The sequence below is a fragment of the Gouania willdenowi genome, chromosome 6 (genome assembly GCF_900634775.1).
Source record: "Gouania willdenowi chromosome 6, fGouWil2.1, whole genome shotgun sequence".
Lineage (NCBI taxonomy): Eukaryota > Metazoa > Chordata > Actinopteri > Blenniiformes > Gobiesocidae > Gouania > Gouania willdenowi.
Window position 1 is genome coordinate 5,349,256 of NC_041049.1, and position 22,269 is coordinate 5,371,524.

Genomic DNA, 22,269 nt, shown 5'->3' on the forward strand with positions numbered 1-22,269 from the left:
CACACACACACACACACACACACACACACACTCAGTAAGATAAAAAAAAGGGTCACATGCATGAAGAGGCTGAGGCAACGCCGAGTGAGGAAGAGGAGGAGGAGGAAGAGGAAGAGGAAGGAGGAGGAGGAAGAAGCGCAGCCGCATGCAGCTTCATGTTATCCAGGCAGTGTGTGTGTGTGTGTGTGTGTGCGTGTGTGTGTGTGTGTGTGTGTGTGTGTGTGTGTGTGTGTGAGGTGTTGTTAGAGCTTCTTACCTTTTCTCAGGTAAATGTTATCTGAGAAACAAACAAAAAAACAAACAAACACATGTGACTAACAGGTGGAAGCACACGCACGCAGTGATGTCATCCTGGGAAACCAGAACCAGCCTCAGGGTCACAGACACTCACATTATAATTATTATTATTATTATTATTATTATTATTATTTAACAGGTGCGTATGTTATTTATATAAGTCCACTTTATGATGGAGCTCTCCTTCAAAATAAAAGCTGCAAGGAGTAAAGTAGCAAAGTAGCTGAAACCTGAACAGTGTTGGAAAGGAACGGAAAAATTAATGATTTCACAATTTCCACGAGAACCTAAAGCTCAGGAATTCTGGGAATTTTCAAAAAATATTAACATTTCATGGAAATTATTTATTTGAATTAACTGGAAATTAGAAGTAATTTTAAAATAATTGATTCTCAACCTTGGGGTCGGGGTGCTTCATGGAACTAAGTATATTTTCTCAACAATTTGAGCCCATTTTTGCTTATTTTGACCCTTTTTCTGTAACTACATCAAACTTGCCATATTTTAACCTATTTTCATCACTTTTTCTTGCCGTATTTTTGCTCCTTTTAATGTATTTTTGCTACATTACTTGCATTTCTGACACTTCTCCATCATATTTCACTGCCTTTTCTGCACATTTTTCCCACTTTCAAGACATATTCTGCACTTATAAACCCTTTCCACCACTTTTCCACCTAATGTCACATATGTTGACCCAGTTTAAACTAAATGTTCTATACTTTTTAAATTACATAATACTAAAACACATTTTCCCAACTTTTATATAATGAAAATCAAATGTCAAGTTTAAAATGTTATTTTGTGAAGGAAAGGGAAGAATCTATAAGTTCTTTGACTCCATGAAAATGAAGAAAACTGGCTCCGACTATGAATTTGTGCGGCTGTGAATGGATTTTAAAGCTTTTTAAAAAATGTGTTACGGCTTATATTTACTGTGTAGATCAACTAGTGTGTGTTGATGGATTAACATATTCACATATAAATAAAGCAACATGTGCACGAGGACGAGTCACCTGAAGTGAAGTTATAAAAAAAAAAATATGGGGGTTGCACCGATTTAACATTTTTTGGAGTGAAAATGGAACGTACCCTTTGGCTAATTCTGGCATATTTACATTTAAATGTTCATTAATATACAATGTCCCTTTTAAATAAATAAATATATAATGTATCTATAATGATGTCAACATAAAACACAAAAATAATGTCATAATTGAAATTGTATATTAAGATTAAATTATACTACTGATAAGAATAAATGAAAAATTTTAAATTATAATCGTTTTTTTAAGGGATGACCAGGTCACCATTTTTGGCTCTTGGTCCAGGTTTGATTTTTAGATTTTGAGTATATGTCGATCGTGATTTTATGAGAAGCAGATTTTTTTTTTTTAATTCAAAAACAGTTGTTTAAGGAAACTGTGTGTCAAACTTAAGGCCTGCGGGCCAAATTCAGCCCTTTAGAGCATCAAAATGGGCCCCCAGGAGAAAGTAATAATGAATCATTCAGTAAATAAGCAACTAATTCAGTTGTAGATATCTCGTTCTCAGCCCCTACAAATAAATACATCAACAGTTTTCCCACGCTTATATCACACAAAGCAGTCATTTTTTTTATTCCCAAATTGTGACAAGAACTCTCAATATTAAATTTTTCAAAATCTGCAATTAAAAAAAAAAAATATTCCACAAAATTTCCTTAAATCAAATAAAAAATGGTCACGAAATCAAGGATATTTACGTAAAGTGAATATCCTGCAGGGACTCATAGCATCATTTATAGTAAAAACTAAGGCACATTCACACTTTAACTCGGACGGATGTTAATTTATATTTATATTTAGTGCACATTCAAACAAAACTTTAAATAAATTACTAACACGGCTGTGCTGTTCTCAACACTGGTTCAAACTACCAACTTTAACCTTTAGGTTCTTCAGAAGGCTTTTCAAAATAAAGCTTAGAAAGCACCAAAAGAGTCCAAAGAGTCCACACGTACAGCCTCTCATTGAACTTCTTCATCAGTTCCCTGATAAACATCTAAAGTGTGTGTGTGTGTGTGTGTGTGTGTGTGTGTGTGTGTGTGTGTGTGTGTGTGTGTGTGTGTGTGTGTAGCACCATGTGTGTGATCCTACCTTCAGGGGGAATGAGGGTCCTGTTATTCTGGGCGCACCAGCCCACCGGGTGCAGTTCGGCGCTCATCACGTCACACCAGAAGTCGGCCTTGCGGTCGTCTCCGTAGCCGCTGAAACGCAGCAGCAGCAGCTGGCCACAGGTGGTGATGATGGTGGCCACCCAGTAGGTGTCTGGGCTGCCTTTGTTGGCCACCTCCAGCTTCATACCGGGCTGGAAGCTGCTCTGGAGGCTGACCTCCACCTGTGGGAGGACGATCAGCAGAGTGTCAGGATGTGTAATAGAAATAATCAGATAACGTCAATATTAGTGATGGGACTTTATCGCGTTAATTGCGATTAATGAATTAATTACAGAAAAATAATGCAATAAAAAGAACCTGCAGTGAATCGATTTTTAAAAAATTTTTTTTTACTCCAAACAGTGCGGAACCTTTCTCATTGCACGAGTTCCTGGTATACCCATAATACTGATGCACTGACCACAACACGAGAAAAAACAAATCTGATGTTGCACACCCTTGAACCAAGCAGCAGCCATGTTGAAAGTCTCAGATCAATATGATCCTGATTAGCTGCGATATTTGAGGAACACACACACAAACACAGACATTCATTGCTTGTATGGAGAGATATGACAGGGTTCAGAGCCAAAATGAATAAATCCATGAGTGTCAAATGAACAAAGTCAGTGGATAAATGATTGTAGCGGACAGTCGACCACTCAGTGGTAGAGGATGTGGGCGGGGCTAGAAGCGCTGTTACAGATAGCATCATATGACCCAACTTATCAACTGCTATGTAGAAAGACTATTTCACACTAAATTAATCAGCTTCGTCAGTTGCTCTCTTTATTTCATGACATCCACAGATATTCTGTTTTGCATAACAGTGAACCTTTGATATCCTTCATAACTGATACAATTTACCTCTAAATAGAAGTAATATATTGATTGTAACACACTCCTGTCACATAATACACATACCAAAATCCCTTTAATTAATTAAATGTCACTCATAGTGAGCCACATTATGATGTGGGAGGAGCTACCACACCAGGAAGCAGCAGCAGAAATATGAAGAGCCTTTATGATCACTGGAGTCCAGCAGGGCGTGAACATGAGTAATCAAAAGCACACACGCGCACACACACGCACACACCTTATAATAAACACCACAGTTTATGATCAGAACTAGTTCATAAGGAGCAGAAAGTGAGAGGCACTGATCAACCCTCACAGAGCTCATAAACTTCCATCTCTGGAGTTTGAGCAAACATGTTTTCATTCGTGTGAGGAAATAAACAAAAAATGACTCCAAAAACACACACAACACACAAAATGACAAATAAAACCACCAAATGAGTCTCTAAACATACAGAATGACTGGAAATAATGCAAAATTATATCATAAACACACAAAACAACAACAAACCAAAAAAACATGTGAAACAACGAACTCAAAATATCAAAAAAAAACAACAAAACGACATCAAGAAATACACAAAACTTCAAAAACACACAAAACAACTAAGAAACACTCAAACAACTCCAAAAAAAAAATCATAAAACAACTAAAAAAAACCCACAAAACTACTTAGAAAAAACACAAAACACGTAGAATAAGTAAACAAAACTCACAAACCATTTGAGAGACATTTCACTTTAAATTAAACCAGCTGCATTTCAAAATAAAAGCATAAAAGAAAGAAAAAGTTCAGTGTGTGTCACAAGTAGTGGAGCGGAATAGAAATTAAAAAAATATTGCAGAGGAATAAAATTTTAAAACAAAATATTGGAGAGGAATATTTTTTTTTTTTTTAAATTTGGAGAGGAATACACATTTTTTTTTTTTAAATATTGGAAATTAATATTACCTTACCTAAAAATATTTTAGAGAGGAATAAAAAAATACAAGAAAAAATTGGAATAAAAATGAAAAACAAATACTGGAGAAGAACAATAATTAAATATACTGTATATATATGATGGAGAGGAAAATAAAATAAAAGTTATTTAAGAGGAATCTATTAAAAAAATAAATAAATAAAAATAAATACTGGTATTTTAAAATTTAAAAAAATGAAGAGCAGAAAAATGTAACAAGTGAATAATTTTTTAATTTATAAGTCAGTCCAAAATAGATTTGCTTGAGTTTCTAATCAATCAAAAAAATATATATATTTATTCATCAATAAAAAAAAGAAAGAAAACAGATATGTGGGGCCAACCGTGGCTCAGGTGGTAGAGGGTCGTCTTCTGATCAAGAGGTTGGGGGTTCGATCCCAGTACCTGACTATGTGTCGAAGTGTCCTTGGGCAAGACACTGAACCCTAAGTTGCTCCCAGTGGTCGACTAGCGCCTTGCATGGCAGTCCTGTCCCACTGGTGTGTGAATGTGAGAGTGATTGGGTGAATGAGCTGATGTGTAAAGTGCTTTGAGACTGCTTCAGTGTGGTGATAAAGCGCCATATAAATCAAGTCCATTTACCATTTACCATTCCATTCCATTTTGCCAAAACATGTTAAAGTGACAGATAATCTCCAGATATATTCCATATACAGTATAATCTCTTCACTTTTCAGTGTGAGAAAGCAGCATCATGCACTTTCACCATCGCCATGGGCTGCACATACAACTGTAGTGCAATACACGCCTCAACAGGATGTCTGCACGCACACGCGCGCACACACACACACACAGAGAAAGGAAAAGCCAACATCTTAGAAATAAACACAATACAAATTACCCACTGACTTCCTGCAACAACAATGCTAACGTGCTACATTGTTCCTTCTGGGTTATGTAAGACGGCCAGGGGCAGCGAACACAGGCTTTCTGTGTGTGTGTGTGTAGGTGTGTGTGTGTGTGTACAGACCCCGGCCCGTGACAAATCACTGTTTGATTTTGTTCAGACAGAGATGCTGAACGCTGCACGTCAGTGGAATTCCTGCTGTGGTTCCCAGTGACTCCATCCGCTCACCAACCAGGCGGCGGCAATTTAACCTCCCCAGAGACCCCGAGCTGCTCCAAACATTCACCACAACATCACGGCTCGCTCATAAGGACCCGGACATTCTGATCAGGCAGTGATGTGAGCAGCTGAAACACTGACACACTTCCCCACATCTTAAATTACTGCACGCCTCCACCTTTGCAGCGACGTGAGCCTAAGACAGCTGCTCTGTCACTCACACACGCACACACACACACACACACACACACACACAAAGTGGATAAAGACCTCACATCCAGGATCAGCTACTGTGGCCCATCTGTCTCTGCTGTGATGTAACGTGGACGCAGGAAAAAAAAGAAACTCTGTTTCATTGTTTGGGAAAAAAGATGCAGAAATTCCATAATTGTAGCCAATGAAAAACCAAAAACAACTTTACTATTAAATAAGTTTTAAAGCTCAGTGGAAAAGTTACAGTCAAGATTGTATTTATCATAGACAAAGACATATATGTTCACCTGCACTACTCATCACTGCACTATTATCCTATTATTATTATTATTACTATCTTGTTTTTACTTAATTATTCACTTATTTAATGTTTATTCTTTCGTCTTTGTTAAACATTTTATTCTTATATTTGTGATTTTTCTCAAGTGGCAGTAACGTAAGCAATTTCCCCCTGGGATTAATAAAGGAATTCTGATTCTGATTATATTATTTTATTTAGTTTTGCACATATTAGTCTTTAATTACTGTTTATATTTTTTCTAGTTGATCGTTATTATTTAATGTTTACATAGTTAGAGAGAGCACAGTTCACCAAGTCAAATTCCACGTGTGTATGACATACATTACATGGCCAATAAAGTTGATTTGTTTTGACCTCCGCTGTAACGGTACGTTCACACCAAACGCGTTTCCGACGTTAAAATCTTGCCTCACGCTCGTTGATGGACGTTTGTGCTCATTGAATACGGACGCTTGTCACCAGCGCCGAAGATGCTCGGGACGCCCGTCCGGTGCGTCGATGGGAGGGGCTTCTCCGTTGATGGTGGTGTTCATACAGTGGATGATATTGTGGCGATCAGTTACGTTCATAATTCACCCAGTGACTGTGAAGTGGTGGGGAACATTATTGTGTTGAGATGGCGATGTTTCAGGTCGGATGTATTTTTGAGGGCCATAGAGAAGTGTGGGCGAACGGAGAATAAAGTTTGGAGTTCCTTGTTGAACCCCCGTTGATCGGCTCTACATTATCCAGAGAGTGGCTTGGCTTTATTTACGCCGTTTCTGAATTCATCAGAGCGGTGCTTGGACGAGAGTCGCTTTCAGCGCTACTTCCGTCTCTCTCGTGCCCAGTTTGACGACCCACTGAACCAGTCTGTAACTGAAATAGTCCTGATGAATACATTTTAACAAAAACTAAGTTGCATTTTTATTTTTAGTCAAATTAAACACTAGTTATACTTTGTTCCCGGATTCAGATCTTTACATATAAGCCCCGAAAATAAACATCCTCCATTTTTTTGTTGCAATTTTCCGTCAAAACACCAGAAATGTGTTGGGAAGTCACTTAGGCAGAGTTTTTTGGGGGGACAAACGCAAGAAATCACAGTAAGAATGAAGTAAAACTTCTACGCATCCATCTACAGGACTCCACATCCCATAATGCAAAGCACAAAACTTCTCAGAGTGTTTAAAGAGAAGATTAAAACAAACTTTTGAGCGGCAATTCCAACCGTTTACATCTTGTTTCCTCGCAAATGATCTTCAATTTATTGATCAATGACGCCTACGTTATGGATATGGATTTAGATTAAACAAAATTATGATCATCTTTGAGTTTAAGTTTGACTTAGTAGTGAATTAAAACAGGGATTTTACATAATCTGATTTAAGTTATTGAAGAGAAAAAGAAGCAAAACAGGCTTTAATGCAATAAAATATGAAGACACTTTAATCTCTTGTGACTCAGGCAAAAAGTGTTCATCACAGTTCAAACAAAAGAAATACGATGCTAACTAAACTGTTTGAGAATATCCTCAGTTAATTGTTCTAATAATTCTAGCTGATTGCTACGTTCCTATTGGCTGATACATTCTGCCTATAGCTACATGTTGAGGGGAAGCAAATGAAAAAGTATACAATGATTATTTCGCTAAACTCAACTGTAGGAAGACACAGGCAGGAGCCAACAGGCACCATGACTCAGCGATTACTCAGCATTTTTTAAGAAACAATTAGTTTAAACTGGCAATGGGCATGGCAAATAGTGAATGTGAATAAATTGGTAAAAAAATAAGAATGAAATATGGTGAAAAGAGGTTAAAAGTGACAATAATAGGTCAACATATGTGACATTAGGTAGAAAGGGTTTATAAAGTGCTGAAAATGTCCTGAAAGTGGAAAAAATGTGCAGAAAAGGCATTGCAATTTGTTGAAGAAGTGGCAGAAATGGGAGTAATGTAGCAAAAATGCATTAAAAGAAGCAAAAATATGTCAAGAAAAAGTGATGAAAATAGCTTCAAATATTACAAGTTTGGTGTAGTTGCAGAAAAAGGGTGAAAATAAACAAAATTGGCTTTAAAATAAAAATATTCTTTACTCAAAGGCATCTGGCGACCCCTCCCAGTGTCTGGGGTCCTGACCCCAAAGTTGAGAACCCCTGGTCTAATGGATCACACACGTATGAGACACAGATCACTCACATGTTTAAAGGTGGTGTGGGGGGCGGCGACGGCCCCCGCCTCCTCCATGAACTCCTCCCAGTTAAACTCCGCCTCCTCTTCCATGGATTCAGCCCCTGATGGAACAAAATAAAAAAAATGTGATTTACCGTTAGCCAAAAAGGCCAAAAACAAGTGTAATTATATATGTTATCACTACTATTTTCACCTGCTGTTACACTCTTTGAATTTTTTTAAATACATGTACTATTTTTAACAGTATTTTATTCTGTGAGTGTTTGTATACTATTGAAGGTGTTTATATGTGTTATATATTATCTCCTAAATTTTTTTTTTATTTTATACAATTTTTAATTTTATTAATTTATTTTTCATTTTTACTTTAAGTATTCATTTATTTTTTTATATTTTATTTCTGTTTTTTTTTAACCATAATGTTTTTTTTTTACCTTTTATTAAATTTGTGAGAAAAAATATTAATATTAACTCTATATTTATTATATCTTTATAATATATGTTAATATATGTTAACATGTATTTATAATATACAGTATAATATGATACATTTTTATAATATTTAACATATATTTAATAACTCTGTATTTAACATAGAAGGGTCAGCGCCGCCCCTTTCTGATAGAGCAGGAAGACGTCAAAAACAAAGCCAGACACCACAGCACACCTTCAGGGCTGTAGTTTTGTCCATGGTTCAGGACTAGTATGTCCTTTAAACAGTTTTTAATAATCCCTGTTTTGCACCAATTACGTCATATTTAGGTGAGTTTTCTACCTGCAAAACAAATTCTGCGGCTGATTCAAAAAATAACTAGAAATTATGAAAGTCAACTTTGGTCTTTTTTTTCTGAGAGAAGATTCACTTTCACTTTTTAAAGTTGTTGCCAATAACACAGAAAACGTCTGAAGGTGAGAGTTTCCAACTCCGCCTGGGGGAGACTGATACAGTGAGGCTTTTATGTGTGTGTGTGTGTGTGTGTGTGTGTGTGTGTGTGTGTGTGGACACTAGCAGAGTGGGAAGTGAGAGATTAAAGGCTGCTCTGAGTGATAAGAGGTGAAGCTGGTGTTTCCACTGGAACTTCTTGGTTTGGGCGGACACACACACCCACACGCACACGCACACGCACACACACACGCACACACACACACACACACACACACACACACACACACACACACACACACACACACACACACACACACACACACACACACACACACTCTACCCAAACTTATGAGAAGAACCATTTCCCCTTAAAGTGAAAAAATGGACAGCAATGATGGAATTCACTTCCTGAAACAGAAATGGCAATATTGTTTTTTTTTTCCGTGTTTCTTTAAAACAAAATCAAACAAAAATTGCACAATAATACAGAATATATTCTCACATTATGGCTGGGAAATATATCAACATTTAAGATATATTAAGATTTCTATTTTGGCGATATATCGCAATATCGATATGCTCGCGCTAAGCATCAATTTTTTTTTTTCTAAAACCTTTTCTGCTTTTTCACTAAAATGTGCAAGTACGTCTTCACAGAAATGTTGTCACTGTTTACTGGAATATTCCACTATAATGGTGTCACTGGTAAGAAAGACTCTATTTTTTGTTTACAGAAAGAACTATTGGAGATACTTATTCATTTACATTGGGATGTTGACACTTATTTACAGAAATGTTGCACTAAAATAGTGTCACTGTTCATAGGACACTTTTTCAATGTATTGTCTTTCAGAGATGTAAAATAAAAATTGTATTTTTTCACTTAATCTTTTTTCTTCTCGCTATGTCATAGATTATCGTAGATTGATTTCTGACCAATATAGCAATAATCGCAGTATCGTCATATTGTGAGATAATCGTTATTGTGAGCTTTGTATCGTAACGTATCGTGAGGTACCCAGAGGTTCCCATCCCTACTACAGAACTCACTCACACATGCTGTCCACTAACAGGAGTTCTCAACGTGTCTCAACCTGGGACCCACATTTTACCACGCTCCTTAAATTGCGACCCACATTTTTTTTTATTTATAATTCAACCAAATTTAGTTGTTCAAAAATACCTGTTGAAAACAGACATATAATTTTTTTTATTTTAATAAATCTATATATTATCCTGTGCTACATACATTTCACAGTATGCCTGTCAAAATAAAAGACATGTCCAACATGAGAGACATTAGGTATTTATCTATTTTTGACCAGCTGTCCGCGACCCACCCAGTACAGCTCCGCGACCCACTTTTGGGTCCCGACTGTTGAGATTGAGTTGAGAAGTTGAGAATCACTGCCTTTGAGGAGAAAAAGCCAAAAATGGCACATATTAGTTGGTATTTTACATCAGCATATTTAAACCAAATTGTCTTTCTGGTAAAACTACATTTTAACTAAAAATATCGAGATTTATATTGTATATCAGAATTTCAAGAAAAAATATTGAGATATGAGTTTTGATCTATATCGGTCAGATCTACCTCACATTCATGTTTCAGGACAATGTCACACATTTATGTGCAGTTTTGTCACGTGAATGTGTGCACAATTGTCAAATCTGGTGCAAAAAATGACAAACTTCACCTCCTGAAATGAAAATAGCGAAATATTTTTCTGCATCAAACATGCAGTTGAATGTCAAGCAAGTGTAGCAAAAATTGACAAACACGTCAAATCTTAAGAATTCAGCACATAATTATTCATATTAAGCATGTTTGGCATGATTTTAAGAGGTTTAACAGCCAGTGAAGACAAATTAATGGGAAAAACGGATGAAACGGAGTCAAAATAAAAAAGGATAAACTCTGAAACGAAGATTCAAACAAACAAAAAAGCCTTAAAAATGACTTAATTCTATTATTTGCGGTTTGTTGCAGGGAGCTGGCTTCACTCACTATAATAGCTAACAGGCTTTATACATTTATTAAATAAAAAACACATATTCCACTCGTCATTTGAACAGAAGGAGGAAAAAGATGAATCATTCAGTCACTCTAGCTTCTGCCTTGTCCCAGTGTTTTATCCTCTTAGTGTTTGCTTTTCATTGCACGACACAATGTTAAATTCAATCATTATTTCTATACACGCAGAATAAAATGGATTCAAATTTGCGACTCTTTCGTAATTGTTTCTGTTGCGAGACAATAAAGCGTTTCATTCTTCATTGTCTCGTTCCAGGCGGCGCTTTTCAAGTGATGCACATTTACGGTGAATCAGAATTTGGCTCATCTTTAACAATCACTATTTCAGAAGTGAACACACACACACTGTGATGAGACACAATCATCATCTAAGAGACATTTTCATTCACTTCATTGAGAGAAAAATCACCATGAAACTGCTGTATGTTGTTTTAATCCTCACAGAAAAATACAGACTAATGTAAAAGTTACAGCATCGCTTTGAATCAATCGGGTTATTCAATCGGATTTTACGTATATATGTAACTAGATTTAAACTGGAATGTTACAACGTGATTGACATGTAAGCAGACACGCCCACGAAGGTGAGCATTTCAGCGTCCATCGCGCAGTGCTATGTATGTATTTTCAACAGTCTACGTATGCACCGGCGAACGCCCCGCCCCCACGCTCTGTCTCGTGTTTATGAAGCTCAGCTACGGAGTGGGTGGGAGGAGGGCGGGCCGTCCTCTGGCCCTACGACACCGTGCGGGCAAGAGGAAGTCAGTGTCCCGTCTATAGACACGCCCACTCACTCAAATTAGCCTGTTTGTGTAGAGATGCTCAGAAAGTGACTTTTCAGAGGCGAAAACTCTGGAAAACAGGCGAGTTTGGAAAAATAAACCTCAAATACTTTGTTTTTGGGGTTCTGAGAACAAATAGAGATGGGTGAAAATAGCTTAATACTGGACCTTTAAGAAAAGATGAAATCTGTTAAATAAAAGTCGAAATAAAAGAGCAAAGAAAGCAGAAAAAAGCAGTGAGTTCAGTTGTCAGTGAAGCACAAAAACCTGCAGACATTCAGGCCAAAGTAACGTTTCTCAGCGTCTCACCTGAGTTCACCTCTTCTTCTTTCCCATTGGTTGAAAACAGAGGCTTGACTGTGGTCAGAGCCAGAATGTTCTCCTGAGGGTGAGACTGCATCATCGCGCAGCGTTCACCTTTGACCCCTGGAGCACTTCTTCACTGCATTCTTCACTTTCCTCCGCAGACCTGAAGAAAAGAAAGGACACATTCATCCAAAGATTAACTCACAGGAAAAGGGAAGCTGGATTTAACACAAATAAAAAATAAATTCATCACTGACAGGACATTTTAAACAAACTCTCTATGAATTCCCAATATTCAAAACAAGTGTTGAGGAAAGACGGGACAAGACCAGATGTAATAGGACAAGATGACACGGGACAATAGAGATTAAGACCCAAAAAGAAGACAAGACAAGAGAAGAGAAGCCAAGAAGAGACGTAACAAGATAAAACGAGATAAGAGAAGGCAGCAAGGGATAACACAAGACAAGACCTAAATAAACTAAATGAAAAAAGGGGAGGTACAAATCAAGGAAAGACGGGAAAAGTGCAGATGTAACAAGTAAAAATGTATCAGCCTGAGTTGGATTTAACAAAACACTTAAAATTAATAAAATCATTACTGACAGGAAGTTTTAGACGTACTTTCCATGAATTCCCAATATTCAAAACAAGTGTTGGGTTTCTCTGTCCTAACAGGCAAAAATAAACCAATCCTTCACCAGAAATTCCGATCTTGTGGAAACTCCGGAGCAGAAACTCTAGCGAGACCTTGTTATTGTCTCATTTCCACCATCCTCCGCCGCTCCGCTCCGGCCTGCAACACGCTGCATACTTATTGAGCACCGGCTGCATGTGTTTGCATACCAAAGCGAAAGCTGAAGCAGATAACCAATCAGAGTCAGACAAAGCAGAAAAACTGGAATGGCACGAAAGGGAGAGCAGCAGGCCGACAAATGAAGTCTGACTGGGGGAGCGTGTGTGTGCGCTGGTGGAGGGAAGCAGAGTGATGCCTCAGAAGCTAATTATAGACGATAAAAGAGGAAATGTGGCTGTAAATAAGCATTAGTGACACACTGAAGACGGGCTAATGCTGTGTCATGTTGTGCTACGATGACTGAAGCTAGCAAACTGACAGAGATGTGATGTTTATCTCCAGGTTAGAGATCTACTGGTGTAGTCCCAGGGGCTCCTTTAAGGATGAGTTTGTGTGTTTCTTTGTCCTCCTTAGATGTGTTGGACTGTGACTCGCTAAAAAGAGTGAGGTGGTCATTTAGACCAGCGGTTCTCAACCTTGGGGTCGAAGACACTGGGAGGGGGTCGCCAGATGACTTGCCATATTTTAACCCTAGTTTTATCACTTTTTCTTGACATATTTTTGCTCCTACATGACTCCCATTTCTACCTCTGCTCTATCACATTTCAATGCCTTTTCTGTCATTTTTTCCACTTTCAAGACATTTTTGGAACTTATAAACCCTTTCCACCGCTTTTCCCACCTAATGTCACATATATTGACCCATTATTGTTACGTTTAACCTCTTTTCACCATATTTCATGCTTTTTTTGCCAATTAAACAACATTTACAATGTCTTATGCCCATTATTTGTTAGTTTAAACTCATTGTTCCAACTTTTTTTCTGACACTTTTAAGCCAATATTGGCATTTTGAACCCTTTTTACTACTTTTTCTCTCTGTTTTTGGCCACTCTAATTTGAAACATTTAACCAATTTCTGTGGTTTTTAAAATCCCATTTCACCACCTTTTCCACCATTTTTGGTCACTTTTAACCCATTTTATTCCTGATTAAAACAAGGATTTACATCTGTAAGATGACTGTATACTATGGCGCAAATAATAATAAACTTCCTGGATAACAGTGGATATTATTCAGATAAATAAATAAATGTGGTTATCACAGATTGATATAATAATGGACCATCATTTTACTGACTTTATGGATGGACCCCAAAAATCTCTCCCCTTTATTCCCCCTGATAGATGACCCTGTCTCCACATGACTGTTCTTCAATGTTCATGTCTGTGTTCAACCACCTTCAGGTACAGTGGGGGTCCCCGCTCTCTGGGACCTTTATTTTGGGGGTCATGGGCTGAAAAGGTTGAGAACCACTGACTTGGACGGTTTTTCCAATGGTATAAATCAACAGAAGTAGCATTTGTTGCTAAGCAGCTAATCTGCTGCGATGCTACTTTTCATTCTTAATGAGCAAAAAAATCATGATAGAATAATATCCTTTTTTTGCCTTGTTTTAGCACATCTTCAGAACAAAGACATTTTGTTACTATGGTAACCACGGTTCCTGCAGGCCCCCGTACAGATGCACAAAATATGTGCTTTTGCTACGAGACGTGGAACACCTTGTTAGTCATAAAGTGTGAAACCAGCCATGACAAGACAAGAAATAAAATGACAAGACAACACGTAACGAAGCATGAAGAGTAATAAAACAAGACGACACACGACAATATAGATTAAGACCTGATACAAAGATAAGACAAGGCAGGACAAGACGAGACGTAACAAGATAAGATAAGACAAGGCAGGAAAGGACAAGGCAAGACAAGAAAGATGGGACAAGTGAAGATGTAATTAAACAAGACGGGAAAAGAACGAGGAAGATATGAAGATAAGACAAGATAGGACAAAACGAGACATAAATAAACAAAATAAGAAAAGATGGGACAGTACAGAAAGGACAAGACAAGGAAAGATGGGACAAGTGCAGATGTACTTAAACAAGACAAGACCGGACAATACGGATTAAGACTTGATGAGAAGATAAGACAAGATAGGACAAGCAAGAAGTAACAAGATAAGACAAGACACGGCAGAAAAGGACAAGACAAGATAAAGAAAGACAGGACAAGTGCAGATGTAATTAAACAAGACGGGACAAGAAAGAGGGAGATAAGAAGATAAGACAAGATGGGACAAGACAAGACATAAATAAAGAAAATGATAAAAGATGGGAAGGTAGAAGGCAACTCAAGGAAAGAAAGGAGAAGTCCAGATGTAATAAGACAAGACAACACGGGAGAATAGAGATTAAGATCCGATAACAAGATAAGACAAGACAGGACAAGACGTAAAAAATTAATATAAGACAAGGCACGAAAGGACAAGACAAGGAAAGTCGGGACAAGTGCAGATGTAATTAAACAAGAAAAAATGAGACAAGATAGAGTAAGATAAGAAGAAAAGACAAGTTGGGACAAGACAACACATAAATAAACAAAATAAGAAAAGATGGGAAAATACAAGACAACACATAGAAAGAGAGGACAAGTCCAGATGTAATAAGACAAGACGACACAGGACAATATGGATTAAGACCCGATAAGAAGATAAGAGAAGACAAGACAAGACGAGATGTAACAAGATAAGATAAGACAAGGCAGGAAAGGAAGGGACAAGACAAGGAAAGACAGGACAAGTGCAGATGTAATTAAACAAGACTGGACAAAAAAGCGTAAGATACGACAAGACAAGACATGAATAAAAGAAATGAGAAAAGATGGGAAAGTGCAAGATAACACATGGAAAGACAGGACAAGTCCATACATAATAAAACAAGACAAGATGGCAAAACATGCAACAAGAAAAGATTAAATAAGACAAGATGTAATAAGAGTGGCCTGTGTTTGCTGTCCTCTCTAACGTTTCCTGTCGTCCTGCTTCTGTCTGTTTGTTTAGTTGTTTGAACGAGAGTTTGTGAATAATAACCTGGAGCTGTGGCTGTTAACCACCAGCACAATAATGTTGCTGTTTGTTTGTTTGTTTGTTTACTCACAGTAACAAACTCTCTCACTGAGTTTGGAACGTTAGTTGGAATGAATCATCACGTTGTTATCTTCACCTCATTCAATGACTCACAGGCTTTGATGGTTTATTATCTAACTGTAAAACAAATATATTATTTTTCAGCATGTGAGCAATGTTTGTGGATAATTGCTAAAATTACAAAATTTATTTTTTTCCAAAAGACCCCTCAGTTCTATAATTAGATTTACCTGTTATATATTACAGAAATATATTAGTTACCTGGTAAAATTCTACAAAAGAACTGTAAAATATACACAAAGTATATATATATTGCGGTGGGGCACTCAGTGTGAAGCCTTCTAATATTTTATTAATTAATTAAGTTTAATATTTCAATTAACAAAATAAGGCAATTAAATACTAACTATGAATAATATAAATAATAATAAATAAACACAAAAATCTAAAGAAAAAAATACATTTAAAAGTAAAAATACAAATCTCATTGAAAATTGTCTTGTTTATTTTAATAATATGTTTTCAGGAAATTGACTTTGATCTCCTGAGAGACGTCTCCTGATCGCTTTGATGTGTCCTTATATAAACATGTCAGGAGATCAAAGTACATTTAGTGAAAAAAGGTGTTACAATAAATGAAATCTTAACATATTATACAAGTTACATTTGCTATACTTCAAAGTTACATGTTTTCTTAAATTCTGATCAAAGCACTAAATGTGAGTGAGCTGTAGATTTAAATACGTGTGCATGCAAATAACTTTGATGTTCTTGTTTGGTCAAAGAGCGGTAAGTATTAATCAGAACCTCGCCATGGCAACATATTGGACAGTTTAAAAACTAGGAACTGTAGCGGGGCCATACAATAATATCAACGACCTGAAAAAAAGGGGTTTCTGGGCATTTTCGGAAGCTGAGTTTAACTTTAAAAGTCTTAAATTAGTCGTTGCTATGGAATTCAATTACATTTAGATGCAGATAGATGCCTTCAAACTCATACAACTAAGTTTCAAAGGGGCTAATAAAAGCATCGAGTCACTGCAGATCAAAGCAACGCATCATCAAATATGAAAAAAATAACAACTATTTGCAGTCTTTTAATTTGAAACAAACTGTAAAATAGTTAAGAGAATGTTCTAAAAGGAGCACAATAGATGCATTCAACTGAAGAAGGAAGAACACTTGTTGTGTCATTGTTTGAATTAGGGAAGGCTTGTGGGCTCACAGACTCAGAAAATGCTGAGTCAGCATTCGGATTGACTGGTGTTGACTGTGCTTTTGTGGTCAATGACGACACCACAGGAAAAATCTCTAATGACTGTTTCATGATTTCTGACTATAGGAGTGTTGTTTATTGTCAGCAGCACTCTGAGGTCCACCAATATAATTATTAATAATAGTAAAAAAAACAACAACACTGGTTTATGGTCCAGTTTAGTTGACACTAACAGTTTATTACATTTATAATGTTGTAATTAAAATACCTTTAAAAAGTGTATTTCTCGGATTTAATTTAAACATTATTTTATTTTTATGATTATAAAAAACAATATAAATATTATAAGAAATATATTTTAAAATTATATTTATATTGAAATAAATAATGTTTAAGTATTAAAGACTATTTTATAGAATTAATGAAATATTTATAGTTTAAAATAATGTTTTTTATATGCATAATTTTGTTATACAATAAAAATCAGTCTATATTGTCAATATTAAATATGTTTTTTATATATTAAATAACTTTTAGCGTTTCACTACTACTACTCACTACTAAATGTGATAAGTTTGTGTTTAGGTGTCAATAAGTGACCATTATGTTGTTTGAAGGATTTTGTGAAACAAAAACACACAAATGATAAAACAGACTTTTACTTTGAAAGTATTCATTATAGCTCTTTGAACTGCTTTGTAAAAAAACTGTGCCTCTATGAAAACACGTACAAACCCACAAGTTAAAGTGAAAAGAAAAAGAAGTAAACAAAAGGATGAAGAAATCCTCACAACAACAACAACAACAACAGAGCGTGTGTGTCACTTGCCTGCTGGCCGTCCCATCAGCTCTTACTCACTCTCCAACTTTCATCAAACATTCTGCATCAGTCCTCACATCAAACCCAAACTACTCTGAGGATCTCTCAGATTCTCCACTTTAGCAGCAGCAGAGAGACGCACCCTCACATCCAGAAACAAACCAAAGAAAACAAGGTTTACATCCCGAAAAAAAGCACTGGGAACACTGGAGCTCCTGTTTGAGACGTGCAGCTACAGTACAAAGGCTGTGACAGCCTCCACAACCACCCCAGTGAGTCAGCGTGTGTGTGTGTGTGTGTGTGTGGGGGGGGGGATGGCACACACACACACACACACACACAGTGGCTCAGGCACACATCCACTGCGTAAACAACAAGCTGAGCTAATTTGGCTCCCATGATACCATCCTCGCTCTCTCTCAGTCAGACTGGGAGATACGTCATTAAAACCAAAAACCACATTGCGTTCCAACCCTGTCACTAAACTGTGAAAGTTTGATGTCTACAGGTGGTTTATTATAATCATACAGCAGTTAATGGCCTTCTTTAAGAGTTTTGGGCTACTTTAAGCAAATAATCATCATCATTAATAGGGGTGGGAACCTCAGGGTACCTCACGATACAATACGATACACGATACAACGCTCACGGTAACGATTATCTCACAATATGACGATACTGCGATTATCGATATATTGGTCAGAAATCAATCTACGATAAAAAAAAAGATTGTGAAAAAATACAATTTGTATTTTATATCTCTGAAAGACAAATTGAAAAAGTGTCCTATGAACAGTGACACTATTTTAGAGCAACATTTCTGTAAATAAGTGTCAACATCCCAATGTAATGAATAATTATCTCCAATAGTGCTTTATGTAAACAAAAAATAGGGTCTTTCTTACCAGTGACATCATTATAGTGAAATATTACAGTAAACAATATATTGGTTCCTTCAACAAACAGTGACAACATTTCTGTGAAGACGTACCTGTACATTTTAGTGAAAAAGCAGAAAAGTTTTTGAAAAAAATAAAATTGCGGAAAAATTATCGCGATACATCGCCGTATCGAGATATCGTCACACTCCTAATCATTACAGGTTTTATCCACTGCTTTCAGAGGAGAAATCAAACATTTCTGCTATATTGAACAAATGAACAATAATTGAAATACTCCAGAATACACAGAATATTTGGTGTTACACAAGTCTTACTTGTTCAAAAAAAAAGAAAAGTACACTTTGATAATCTACTAAAACAGGAGTTCTCAACTGGGACCCACATTTTGTCATTGGGTCCCACTTCTTTTTAGAATTAAACCAACCAAATTTAGTTTTTCAAAAAGAGCTGTTGAAAACACACGTATAATCTTTTTTAAAACATAAATCTATAAATGTTCCTGCGCAACATGCATTTCACCATATGTCTGTCAAAATAAAAGTTTCTTTCAAAATAAAAGACAAGCCCAACATGAGACATTAAGTAATTATTTATTTTTGACCAGCTGCCTGTGCCCCACCAAGTACAGGTCAGCGACCCACTTTAGGGTCCCGACCCACCAGTTGAGAATCGCTGTACTAAAATGCTGTTATTTTGTAGACAAAGCACATTATTTGTAACATCCATCCATCCATTTTCAGACTCGCTTTGTCCTATTTCAGGGTCACAGGGGTCTGCCGGTGCCTATCTCTGGCTCACACTGGGCGCTAGGCGGGGGTACACCCTGGACAGGGCGCCAGTCCATCACAGGGCAACACACAGAACCACTCACATTCACTTCAATTAACCGAACAGTCATGTTTTTGGATTGTGGGAGCAAACCTACGCAGCACGGGGAGAACATGCAAACTCCACACAGAAAACACTATTCTAGACCACAAAATCATTACCAAAATCACAGAATGAACTTCCTGAAACGGAAATAGTTACATAACTCAGAATATACCATCACTTACAATGTTGTTGGGAAAATATCACACATTTTTTACAATGTTTTCCCATTAAACGGACATTAAATGTGGAATAACACAGACTTCAGATATAAGGTGAAATCTCGTCAGACTGTTGGGTAGTGTGTGATCTCGACTTCTGAAACAGGAGCATCAGCACGCTCTACGAAGCTTTTTTTGGAATGATTTTGCCACATTTAGTTGATCAGTAAATCCATGAAATTAAGACAAGACAATAAAACAGAAAAGGGTTTACAACACGTGGTGCCACCTTTTTTTTTCTCATGGGGACAGCATGTGTGAGTGAGTTCTGTAGTATAGGGCCACATTGTTGACAGAATAAAGGGTTTGTGCGAGTGTTCCTGTTGTCATTTTTTTGTTTCTATTTTTTTGAGATATTTTGTGTGTTTTTTTAAAAATATGTTTTGTGTGTTTCTTTAAGTCAGTTTGTTTTTTGTATTTCTTTGTAATTCTGTGCAATTAGTTTGGGCAAACGCACAATATTAGACCGAGGGCCACATGTGGCATCCAGACCACATGTTGTCTATGTCTACATTGGAGCTTTTCCAAGAGTACCAAGTTTAAACAAAAGGCTCATTTTAAGGGCAAATTGGATATTTTGGGGGTTTATGGGTCCAAATATTTACCTTTTTGTGACAATGCTAACATCCAAACACATCATGATTTTTTTTATTTTAAAGTTACAATTATTGACTTTTATTTTGTAAGTCTCAACGTATTTATCCTTTTTATCATCCGTGATTAAAGCCAGTTCATGGCTTTCACTTCATTTCTGAGGTTTTATCAAAATGTTAATATGTAGTGATCTAAAAAAACACACACAAAGCCTAATTTAATGTATTTTAGGAACCTGCGCTGACTGTATTTTCTGTTTAAACACAGTAAGGAAAGGTGTTGACAGTGCCTGATTGAAATGAAAGGACCTTCATGAGGACAATGAGGCACAGATGACCCAATCATCTGAAGCATGCAGAGGATCGCTGCTCTCTCACCACACGTGAAAACCTTTTTTTGTGCTTTAAGTGGTGACTTTGGGCTCTAATTTTAAGGCTTTTACACAGTCACCCTCACATTGTACAGGAAATTAAAAGGCCCTCTCACTGATCATGTCTAATGTGCACGCCCTCGTGTGAATACTGGTTTAATTCTCAAATTCCTGTGAGGCAAAAACAGGAAATGTGTCAGCGTGTAGCTACTTAAAGGCTGCATTGCTCATTTCCACAGAAGTCACTGTAGCATATTTACCATCTGCACATTTGTGGAAGGTCACATATTTGACCATTTTCATTTTTGTTATAGCAGCTCCCAAAGGTCTAAAAAGACAATTTCTGTCAGGATAGTAAACCTTATTTTAGCTTTCCTACAAAATAAAATGCCCTTCAACTTCATTTGATTCAATCTCCCAAAAAACACAGAGAGCAGACGTGGGAAACGGGTTTAAATTTGTGCAGATACTCCAAACTAAAATACTCAAAAACACACACAAAAAACCCCAAAATATCAAGAAGAACTCAAACTGAAGGAACAATATGCAAAATGACTACAGAAATGCACAAAAAAGCACACAATGAAAAAAAAAATCCACAAAATGACAACAAAAACCACACAAAAGAACAACCAAAACTCAAACTGAAAGAATAATTTGCAAACAGATGACAGAAATGCACACAATGGAAAAAACAAAAACAAAATGAAGAAAAAAATTGCACAAAATGACTACTAAAACACACCAAATGACTTAGAAAACACAAAATGACGACAAAAACTCAAGCTGAAAGGAATAACGTGCAAAATTACGACAAAAATGTACACAGTGACAGAAAAATGCACAAAATGACTACAAAAAGGCACAAAATTCTATAAAAAATGCACAAAATGACCACAAAATTCACACTATGAAAGAAAACTACACAAAATGAAGAAAGAATTGCACAAAGTGACTACAAAGAGAGTGTAAAATGACTACAAAAATGCACACAATGACTTAGAAAACACACAAAATGTCAACAAAAACTCAAACTGACAGAAATAATGTGCAAAATTACAGTGACAGAAAAATGCACAAAATGAGGAATAATACCAATAACGCACAAAATGACAACAGAAATGTACACAATGAAAGAAAAATACACAAAATGAGACAAAACCGCACAGAATGACTACTATAAAAAAAAAAACACACACAAAATGACAACCAAAACTCAAATTGAAAGAATAATATGCAAAACGACTGTAAAAATGCACAAAATTAAAGAAGAATACACAAAATGAAGACAGACTTGCACAAAATGACTACATGATAATGCTTAAAGACTTTTCTTCTGTTTTGTGTTTGGACTGGTCATTATTCTAAATGCTGACTTGAATGTTGATAAT

General features: G+C 36.5%; 1 protein-coding gene across 8 annotated transcripts in view; it reads right to left on the bottom strand.

The window, feature by feature from the left end:
* Positions 1 to 22,269, bottom strand: part of sfmbt2 (Scm like with four mbt domains 2) — a 58,190-nt gene that overhangs the window by 29,812 nt on the left and 6,109 nt on the right. For 3 of the 8 annotated variants that reach the window (XM_028449913.1, XM_028449916.1, XM_028449915.1), the window contains exons 2-5: positions 12,105 to 12,264; positions 8,099 to 8,193; positions 2,436 to 2,676; positions 257 to 277 (exon numbers count right to left, since the gene is read on the bottom strand). In XM_028449913.1, the coding sequence (XP_028305714.1) occupies positions 257 to 277; positions 2,436 to 2,676; positions 8,099 to 8,193; positions 12,105 to 12,198 (451 nt within the window). In that variant the 5' untranslated portion in view covers positions 12,199 to 12,264. Of the gene's footprint in view, positions 1 to 256; positions 278 to 2,435; positions 2,677 to 5,309; positions 5,504 to 8,098; positions 8,194 to 12,104; positions 12,265 to 12,725; positions 12,878 to 15,895; positions 16,006 to 17,930; positions 18,222 to 22,269 lie in introns of those variants that run through there. The other 5 variants (XM_028449914.1, XM_028449917.1, XM_028449919.1 and 2 more) reach the window with 5 other exon arrangements.